The sequence below is a fragment of the Monodon monoceros genome, unplaced genomic scaffold (genome assembly GCF_005190385.1).
Source record: "Monodon monoceros isolate NGI ecotype Baffin Bay Population unplaced genomic scaffold, NGI_Narwhal_1 Super_Scaffold_13, whole genome shotgun sequence".
Lineage (NCBI taxonomy): Eukaryota > Metazoa > Chordata > Mammalia > Artiodactyla > Monodontidae > Monodon > Monodon monoceros.
In genome coordinates this window covers 84,400,181-84,409,664 of record NW_021703769.1, presented here as the reverse complement: position 1 = coordinate 84,409,664, position 9,484 = coordinate 84,400,181, and the positions used below count along the sequence as shown (strand labels likewise).

General features: G+C 57.5%; 1 protein-coding gene across 3 annotated transcripts in view; it reads left to right on the top strand.

Annotated features, from left to right (window-relative positions):
* EIF3B (eukaryotic translation initiation factor 3 subunit B) overlaps window positions 1-6,314 on the top strand; it is a 22,061-nt gene extending 15,747 nt beyond the window's left edge. The window contains exons 13-19 of one of the 3 annotated variants that reach the window (XM_029220704.1): window positions 492-570; window positions 1,320-1,458; window positions 3,379-3,498; window positions 4,029-4,106; window positions 4,469-4,577; window positions 5,053-5,171; window positions 5,887-6,314. In XM_029220704.1, coding sequence (XP_029076537.1) covers window positions 492-570; window positions 1,320-1,458; window positions 3,379-3,498; window positions 4,029-4,106; window positions 4,469-4,577; window positions 5,053-5,156 — 629 coding nt within the window. In that variant the 3' untranslated portion in view covers window positions 5,157-5,171; window positions 5,887-6,314. Of the gene's footprint in view, window positions 1-491; window positions 571-1,319; window positions 1,459-3,378; window positions 3,505-4,028; window positions 4,107-4,468; window positions 4,578-5,052; window positions 5,172-5,872 lie in introns of all 3 variants that reach the window. The other 2 variants (XM_029220702.1, XM_029220703.1) reach the window with 2 other exon arrangements.
* The last annotated feature ends 3,170 nt before the right edge of the window (window positions 6,315-9,484 follow it).

Below are 9,484 nucleotides of genomic sequence, written 5' to 3'. Positions count from 1 at the left end.
TTGTCAGGTACCTTGTCAGGGACATTGTCAGGTACCTTGTCAGGGACGTTGTCAGGTACCTTGTCAGGCACGTTGTCAGGGACGTTGTCAGGGACATTGTCAGGGACCTTGTCAGGTACCTTGTCAGGGACATTGTCAGGTACCCTGTCAGGGACATTGTCAGGGACCTTGTCAGGGACATTGTCAGGCACATTGTCAGGTACCTTGTCGGGTACATTGTCAGGTACGTTGTTTTGAACGGAAAATGTCATTTAAGATAGTATTGTAGCTTCAGAATCCCCCCCGCCCCTTCTTTTTTTTTTTTTTTTTTTAACTGGGTCATAATTTGATGTGTACTGAAGGTGATTTTCTGACCTGTTTTCACAGGTAGCCAACAGGTGTGGTACCTCCGTAGAGTTGTGGTGTATACACCCGTGGGGGGCAGCGAGAGCCCACTGCCGGTCCTCCCGTCTCTGCTGCAGGCTGACCTCTGACACTTTCTTTCCTTTCAGAGATGTTTGATAAACAGCAGGCCAACACCATCTTCTGGAGCCCCCAAGGGCAGTTCGTTGTGTTGGCTGGTCTGCGGAGGTGGGTTTCTGTCTGATGCGGTGGGCTTTGGTGTGGGCTGTGCAGAGACCCTGGCCCCGGGCCCTCGCCCTGGTTCTGAAGGTAGCGATGCTGGCTCTGCGCAGATGCGGTGGACGGGTTCTCCCACAAAAGGGTCGGCCCGTTTGGGTGAAGCGTTGTATGGCGTCTCCATCCTGCTCCCCAGACGCAGGCCAAGACCAGGCAGATTAAAACGGCCTGGCCACAGGCGCTTTCGCCGCGGGCCTGGAGGACAGGTCTGCGTGGTTACGCAGGACCTCTTGCTGGCGATCCCGTTACCATGTTGTAAGGTCCGTGTCTCCTTGTAGGCAGGATGTTCAGTCAGGCCGTGAGCCCATCTTGTCCTCTGGTTGGTGTGACCACGAGGACCTGGGCGTTACCCTCGCCCGCTCCCCCCTTAGTTGCTGTTTTCAGCAGGACGTGTGCAGTGCTGCCTCCGAGCGGCAGGACACCCCGTCTCAGCGTAGGTGCTTCTTGCTGTGGCTTTGGAGGCTTGGCCTCAGACAGCCTTCCCTCTGAGAATAATCACAGACACTACGGTGCTCGTGTGCCCTGTACATCTTCAGTCACAACATCCTTACGAGGTCATCGCTGTGATTATTTCCACGTCGGTGATGAGGTGGTAGTTAGGGGACCCCGGGCTCCCGAGTCTGGCCTGTACCCTCACCCTGGAGCCGGGGGCGGGCACACACACGGCTCCTGCAGAAGGCCCACCGCTGTCTGTTCCCCAGTATGAACGGCGCCTTGGCCTTCGTTGACACTTCGGACTGTACGGTCATGAATATCGCGGAGCACTACATGGCCTCTGACGTTGAGTGGGATCCGACTGGGCGCTATGTCATCACCTCCGTGTCCTGGTGGAGCCACAAGGTACGGGGACACGGGGAGCCTCGGTGCCACGTGGACCGGGCTGTGGGGAGCCCTCTTCGCCGTGGGGGAGTGCACAGAGCGTGGCATCGCATCACCTCCCCGTCTGCGTCTCATCCCGGCGGGCGATGCGGTTGATCCACTTGAGCTCCCGGCCCGGCCCAGGCCGCCCAGAATCCCTCTCCCCAGAGCCCCGAGGGCAGCCAGCCTTCTCCACGAACAGGGCAGCATTGTTCCATCTCTCTTCCTACGTTAGAGCGCGTCTTAGTCGCTCCAGTCGGAGCCGGGCCGCCCACACCTGCCGCTGCAGCCAGAGGGCTTGTGAGTGGGAGTCAGTGGTACCGCTTCCCGGCCCAGTTAGCGCCCACCCACTGCACTGCGGGACTAAACCAGCTGCTCACTGTGCGGCTCCCCGGGGGAGGGTGGGTCTCTTTTGGTTTGCACGTGTTTTCCCAGCACAGTATTTCCCTCTTGAGGGGTTCCTGCTTCGGACCGTCAGTACTTGGTCACCCAGCCCGTTAGGTCCTCTGTGCAGCGGCCTCTGACGGCACAGCCTTTGGCTGTGCGCGTTTCCCGAGTGGAGGCCACGCTGACCCCAAGCGCCCGTGCTCGCTCCCGCCTCGTGGCCTTTGCATGCGTCCCCTCCCTGGAATGTCAGTTCACGTAGGTGCTGTGCTTCCTGCCATTCAGGTGTCACCAAGTGTGCATCCACAGAGGCTCCCCTCCCCACCTGGTCCCCGCGTCCTCTCACCCCGCTGTACGTTTTCATGGTGCTCAATGACATGCGCTCACCTTAGCCGTTGTTACGAGTTCCTTGTCCCCTTTTCCCGCTGGCATGGAACTTTGCAAGGACAAGGGCCTTTTCTCCTGTTCTGAGCTGTGTTCCCAGCATCTGAAACTGCTCAGCCTTCAGTCAGGATTTGCTGTCTGAACTGGGCTGCGAGAAAACGTTTGCCGTTTCTGTTTTTAACTTCTTGAAAAGATCATCATCTCTGTCGTTAGCAAAAGATTTGAGGATGTGTCAGTGGAGGTAGAAACAGGATTCTGTGATCGCAGGAGCAGGTGTGGTACCGCCAGTGAGCGGGCTTCTCGGCCTGGGGCCTCCCTGAAAGGGCATGAAGCTGTGTCTGTGCACGGGCACTTTTCTGGGGAGAGGACCCATTTCCTCTTGGGTCTCAGAAGAGATCCATAGCCTGAGGTTTGTGGGGCTCAGAATTGGTGTCCGTACAGATGACGCTCTGTAGCGTCTGGTTCACATGTTCAGTGTTCTCACGCTGGTGGTTAAACTTGCTGAGGACTCTGCCTTGTCTTTACTGACTGTTGTTATTGATTGAGGTATTGACAGTTGAACCAGCTTGTGCATGTTTACAGACCAATTAGGGCAATTCTGTTTAACGAAGTGATGAAGTTTTAGGAACACGGGCTTTGCAAATGTCACTGGAAACAGTGTCTTGAGTAATAATCCTTGCGTTCGGATCAGGATATGTTGACCATGCCCGTGTCTAGTTTGTTCAGAGGCCGCCTCAGTGAGGCCTACCCTGACACTTTACAAACCTTTTAGACGGCTGACCACGCGGTGTTAACTGCTCCCCGAGTGCTGGTCCGCAGCGGGAGTTCACCAGAGCGTAGGTTGTGGCACTGCTTCCTTTATCCGGCGGAACCGTGTTTGGTGACGTGGTTGATTTCTGCTTTGTCAGCCCTGTTCCTAGCTGCTGCGCACGCTGCACTGTCCAGTCAGGTGCATGAGGTTAGGTGTCTCCCAAATGCCAACGACGTTGTTCGGCAAATTATTGGCTCCCGAACAGTTGTTGAACGTAATGGTTAATTTTGTCACTTCTGTCAGCACTAAGGATTCCAGGGCCTCTGCCTCCTGGTGTAACGTGGTGCAGGGGGCAGCTCAGCGGGGCCTCTGCTCTCTTCCAGGTGGACAATGCCTATTGGCTGTGGACTTTCCAAGGCCGCCTTCTGCAGAAGAACAGCAAAGACCGCTTCTGCCAGCTGCTGTGGAGGCCTCGGCCCCCGACCCTCCTGAGCCAGGACCAGGTCAAGGTCTGGTCGTGTCTTCGTCAGGTGTAGGCACGTGGGGGCGACGGACGCTGAAAGAAGCACCTGCTGCTTCCTGTTACCGTTAGGGTGATAACGAGTGAGGAGTAGAAACGTGACATTTAAGGGGGACCCTGTGAAGAGACGCAGAACGACTCAAGAACCAAAAGGAAAAGAGTAGCTTCAGAGCGGAAACAGATTTTCAGGTTAAGGCCACGTCGGTACCGTTCCAGGGAGTTCGCACAAACTGGGGCGGGATGAGAAAGGTGGCAGGGGCAATTAAAAAGTCCTGCTGGGATTTACATAGTGATGGAGAAACACGCTGATGGTATCAGGACAGAGCTGAGGGAGCGTGTAAATCCCAGGGAAGGAGGACAGGCCACTGACGTACGGACGCTGCGTTTGAGCACTCTCAGAGGCCATGCTTTGCTCATCATTGAGGAGGTCGTTCCACGTTGGCAGCTCTGAGGATTACATTTGTGGTCCTTGCTTTGAATGTGTAAATCCTGAGTGACTTGTCTTTGTTTCAGCAAATTAAAAAGGATCTGAAGAAATACTCCAAGATCTTTGAACAGAAGGACCGTTTGAGCCAATCCAAAGCCTCAAAGGTTAGCCTTGTCCCCAGGCCTGAGGGAGGTGCCAAGGACCATCCCCTCATGGCAGAGAAGCCCGGCGCCAGGCCACGGGGACAGACTGGCGGGGGCGGCTCTGTGCCGCCGGGGCCCACCTGTGGCCCTCGGGTGGCTGGCGTTTCAGACACGGAAGGCGGGTGGTACGGGCCACGCTAGAGGCAGAAGGCGGCGAGCACAGGTCCCACCTTTCCTGCCCCCGGAGTGTGTGTAGAGTCCTTATGTCACCCCGTCAGGTGGGCCTACTGCTGACCGTGTTTTCACTTCCATTTGGGTTGAGCAAAGTTATGACAGTGATGCGAGTTGTTAGTTGTGTAAGTTCTCCGCAACGCTACCCACAGGAATTAGTGGAGAGAAGACGGACCATGATGGAAGATTTCCGAAAATACCGGAAAATGGCTCAAGAACTCTATATGGAGCAGAAAAACGCACGGCTAGAATTGCGAGGAGGTAACTTTGTTAGCCAAAGATACACTCTTCAAAGCGTATGGTTAAAGTGTTTTTCCTTTTTTTCATCTTAATTTCCCAGAGTTTTCAGAAAACGTCATGTGCTGTCTAAAGATTCTTAAAAAGAATCTTTCAAAGAAGACTGTGGCTTGCGGTATCTTAGTTCCCTGCCCAGGGGTTGAACCCAGGCCCTGGCAGTGAGGGCACCGAGTCCTGAACACTGGACGCCAGGGAATTCTCTCTTTAAAAGTATCTTAAAGGGAATCTTTAAAAGGCTCTTGAAAAGAACTGAGAGGTTCTTGCTGCCTGCAGGTCAAGGCCATAGTCCTTTCTTTGCAGGGGACCTTGCTGCGTTCACATCGGCCTCTTGGCGGGTGCAGGACGCGCGCGCGCGCGTGTGTGTGTGTGAATGTGTTTCACAACTTTTCGCCCCACATCTGCACACGGTGTGACACACGCACCCCCGTGCCCCCTGCAGGTGTGGACACTGACGAGCTGGACAGCAACGTGGACGACTGGGAGGAGGAGACCATCGAGTTTTTTGTCACCGAAGAAATTATTCCTCTTGGAAACCAGGAGTGATCCGGGAGCACTGTGGTGAGCCTTGAGACGGAGAGCACACGGTGTCCTGTTTGCGCTTCCTTCCTGTTCTGCTCTCCCGCAAGTCAGAAGGCAGCTCATGTAAGGCGCTGAGTGAAGCCCAGTTGCCGGTCCTCGGGGTTAGCCACGTCCTTGCCTGTGAGCTGTGAGGGGTCCAGTGCAGACCCTGGGTGTCCGGAGCCTTGCACCTGAGAGCTCTGGGCCTCAGGCTCCCGTAAAATCCAGCAGGCCTTGGCCATGGGTGAGAGGAGGGCTGGGGCAGGCACTGGTGGTTGATGCCTAGGGAAGAGGAGGGGCTTTGCTGGGCGAAGGCCTCAGGGTGTCCAGCAGAAAGGTGGGCCGCACCAGCCGCAGCACCCGTTCTGGTCCGTCCCTGGTTGGTCTGAGACAGGAGCCTCCAAAACCCCGTCAGGTGCAGCCGGAACGCAGTCTTCAATAACAGAGAAAAGACGTGGCGGCTCTGGACCTCAGAGCGGACGTGTGTGGGGGGAGAGGAGGTCCGGGGCTCCGTGTGCCTCGGTGTCCGGCCGTGCTGCCTCCGCGGCGGGGAGAGCAGGGCCGGGGGCTCCGCGTCCAGGCTGCTGCTCGTCTGCAGGCGCCGGGCCGGCGTGGTCCCTCCTGCTTCCTAAGGACGTGTGCCGTGTGCTCACCACGCGTGCTCGCCTGGGGCCGAGGCCGCCGCTGACCACCTGATGTAGTTCCCTTCTTACAGGACAGCGAGCGGACGGTGTCCCCTTGTTGCAGCGTCACCGTGTGTTGTGCTGGAACCGAGGTCATCCTTTTGCGGAAAGCCTGCCCACTCCTGACTTTTCACCTGCGCTTTCTCTCGCCCGGGCTGTGGCCACGCCTGGGACTCGCCGTCTCCACACGTCGCTGTGCCTTTCAGCCCCTGGTACCCAGGGTGGGGGAGGTTTGCCGGCGCTGCTCTCAGTTTTCTCTCGCTGGGTTTCTAATCGCACCGAAGACTGGGCCCTGCCTCACATGGCCAGCGCCGTCCACAGCTGCGCAGGGTCCCTCCAGGGCTCCCTGGCCGCCAGCAGGGAAGCCGCTTGGGGCACCAGCGCGTCCCCCGCCATTCAGGTTGTGACAGGTTCTCTCAACAGGCTGAACGTGGAAATAAAAGCAAACCTGTATGAAAAAGCTGTCTTTCTCCTGTCTTTGAACGTAGATAGCGGCCTTGACCTTCATGCTTCTCCCGTCTGCCACAGTAGCAGGTGCCGCTGGGCTCGAGAGGCAAGGCGGGGCCGTCCGCCTCCCTCGCGCTGTCCTTCTGCTCTGCAGCTGAGCTTTGAAAAGCGATGCGTCAGCCCAAACACAGTTTCTTCTTTTTCAATTTTTTGTTTCCTGTGCTTGTGGTTCACCTGATGAGAAAGAACCCTTTAGCCTTTTCCTCAGCTACACAGGTTTGAAGACTTCCATGGACAGTTGTCACTTTAGCCACTAGTACGTGGTCCTGTTTGAGTATCTAACTCTTTCCCCCGCGGAGGAGGGAGTGAGCAAATCCAGGTAACTCAGCTCGTTTTCACCTGCAGTGTCCTGCTGCCCTCGGTGCCTTGTGAAACGGCAGCTTCCACCTCTGTCTCTTTCTCTCCTGGAACCTGAAGCTTAGTTTAAAAAGCAGCGAAGCACGGAACAGTGCGCTTGGAGCTCACAGCCGTGACCTCTGTGTACGGTGGACAGACCTAAGACGACCTTGTGGGGCAGGACAGGCAAATGTCTGCCCCCGCGGCTCGGCCGGCTGGTGCAGAGCGGCCCCGACCGGCAGCGGCCCCGCTACCTGGCCTCTCCCGTGTGAGCCGGCGCTTCGCGCTCTTCCTCTCGGGGCCTGGGCTTCCTCTGCAGCCCCTCATCCTGCCGTGTAGCTCATCCTCGCGCCCCCTCGGGGTCACAGCAATTCCCGTTTCCTTTCACGTTCTTTAAACTTCACTGTGTCGAGACCTAGTTTTTCTAATTTCGTGGCAGTAAGGAGGAAATGGCACATGGCTCTATCACGTGAACAGATTTTTAACAGAGCTTTTGAAAGATTAACTTTTCACTGTTTTAAACGGGCTAGTTGTAACTTTTACATAGTTTGTGAATAAAAATTTCTTAAGCAATCGTGCTGGCATTACCTCTCTTTTTCTGTGAACTGGGTGTCCCACGGCCGGCCCTTTGTAGAAGAATTTCCCCACCCACCCGGGGGAGGGGCAGGCAGAGTGTCCCCAGCTTGGGCATCGGGGTGGGTGCTGGGCTCCTGGCCACCCACGCGGGCCTGCTCTCCATCGTGTTCAGAGCAGTCAGGATGTGAGGGATCTGCCCTTGTGTAGGAACCTGGTGACGTGGGCTCTCCAGCAAGTTCCTGGTGGGTCAGAGGCCTGGCCTTTGGGGGGGGAGCGTGGATGTTAAAGGGGCGCCCCTTCCCCAGCCTCGTTCGTGTGGCCAAGAAGTCCTGGAGCCCAGCACTGACCTGGACGTGACCAGCACACTCCTGCCCATGGACGACCAAGTGACCGGGTGTGGCCGCTCCCTGCTGCCGGGCTGGCCGGACTGAGAGCCGTGGCTGGGGTGAATGGGCCTCTGTAGCTCGAACCATTAAGTTGGGTTTCTCAGATCCGAACTTCATGGATCTGGTGTCTCCGTGATTTATATGAAAATGCAGTAGCAATTTACTGCACCTACACGCACCCTGGCTCTCGTGGGCGGGAGCAGTGCTGCTGTCACCTGGCGCGCTGGTGAGCTGCGTGACGGCAGGTGCGGCCTGCTTGGTTCATGGTGCAGCGACTTCCCTGGAGACTGCGTTGGAAAAGTTGAGCGCAGCATTCAAGCAGTAAATACGCCTGATGGTTCATGGGAGTCAGGCCCTGGGTTGTGGTGCAGACTGGCAGCGTGGGAAAGGGGCTTAAAAGCCATGTCCTAAAAATCAAGAAAACCCGCAGGTCATTTCAAGTTTGCTTTAGAAATGTGTCTTTGGGGAGAAGTATTCCGAGGGGATTATTTCATCAAATGTTAGCTGGTGGCATGTGTCCCCCTTTGGTGGGGACAAGCCTCCAGGGCCAAGGGCCAAGTCTGGTGGGTGCAGATCTCAGGCAGGCGTACCTGCAGGCCGGGTGAGGCATGTAGGAACCCTGGGGTTGCCATGGCGTTAGGCGAGGGGGCCCACCCGAACCACGTGGGCAGTTCCTGAGACACTTAAGGACCAGCTGGGCTCCTGGGGCCCCGCTGATGTCAGCGGGGCAGGGTGGGGCTGACAGGCAGCCAGTTCTCTCCTGCTAGCATAGCAGGGAGCAAGAAGCTCGTGTCTCCAGCCAGCCAGCCCTCCCACCCCACTGCCGGCCCCTCCCTGGCCCAGGGCAGCCCAGCCAGGAGGGAGGTGGAGCCCAAGGACCAGCCGCTCACGGGGAGGGTTCTCCTCCGTGTGCCTGGCCAGCGCTCTGGCTGCGTGGCTTGGGCTGCCTGACCCGCTGCCCCAGGTGCCTGCTTGTCACAGGTCAGGTCTCTGTCGTCAGCCCAGGTCCCCGTCCAGGGCTCTGCCCCTGCTCTGCTCAGCCTTCCCTCAGGGGACCTGGTGACCCCCTGCTCCCCACCTCCAGATGTGCCTTCACCCTTGCCCTCTGAATCTCACTCCCCAGGGAGCTCAGGGCCTAGGCCACAACCCCCAGATGCAGTGGTGTAGACGCCCCCTACCCTGGCCCCATCAGGTCCCCCGAGGCCTGTCTCCTGGGTGACGTGGAAGCTCAGCCCATTAGACGGGTGAGCAGAGGCTCGGCACTCGCCCTTGACCTGTAGGCTGGTTACAGAGAGACCCTGTCGTAACCCCGTCCCCGTTCAGGGAGAACCGTAAGCTACCGTTTCTACCAGGAGGAACTTTCCCATCTTACAGACGAGAAAGCAGAGGCCCGGAAGCATTGTGCTGGCTTGCTGGCGGCTCACAGCTCAGTGACTAAGGAGGATTCGAGGCCTGGGTCGGCGCCATCCCAGAGGGTCTCCTGTGGGACTCCCTTAGAACTGGGCTGGAGGTGGGGCAGAGAATGATGGGAAACAAGAGCCCAGGGATTTTCTACTCAGAAAACCAACTTTTGCTCTGAAAGTGCTCACAGCCTGCGTGAAGGTTTGGGTCCCTCGGGTGGTGGGGTAAAGGAGCCGGGGTGAGATGGTAGGACTCCTTAGCCGCTGTGTGACCTTGGGCAAGTTACTTCACCTCTCTGTGCCTCAGTCTCCCCAGTTCAGACTAAAGAGGGTGGCCTGATCACAGTGCTCCTCTCAGCACCATCGTGGGCTGTGAACCGGAAGTCAGCACCCGGTGGGGCCTGGGGGTTCAGCGGCCTTAACTG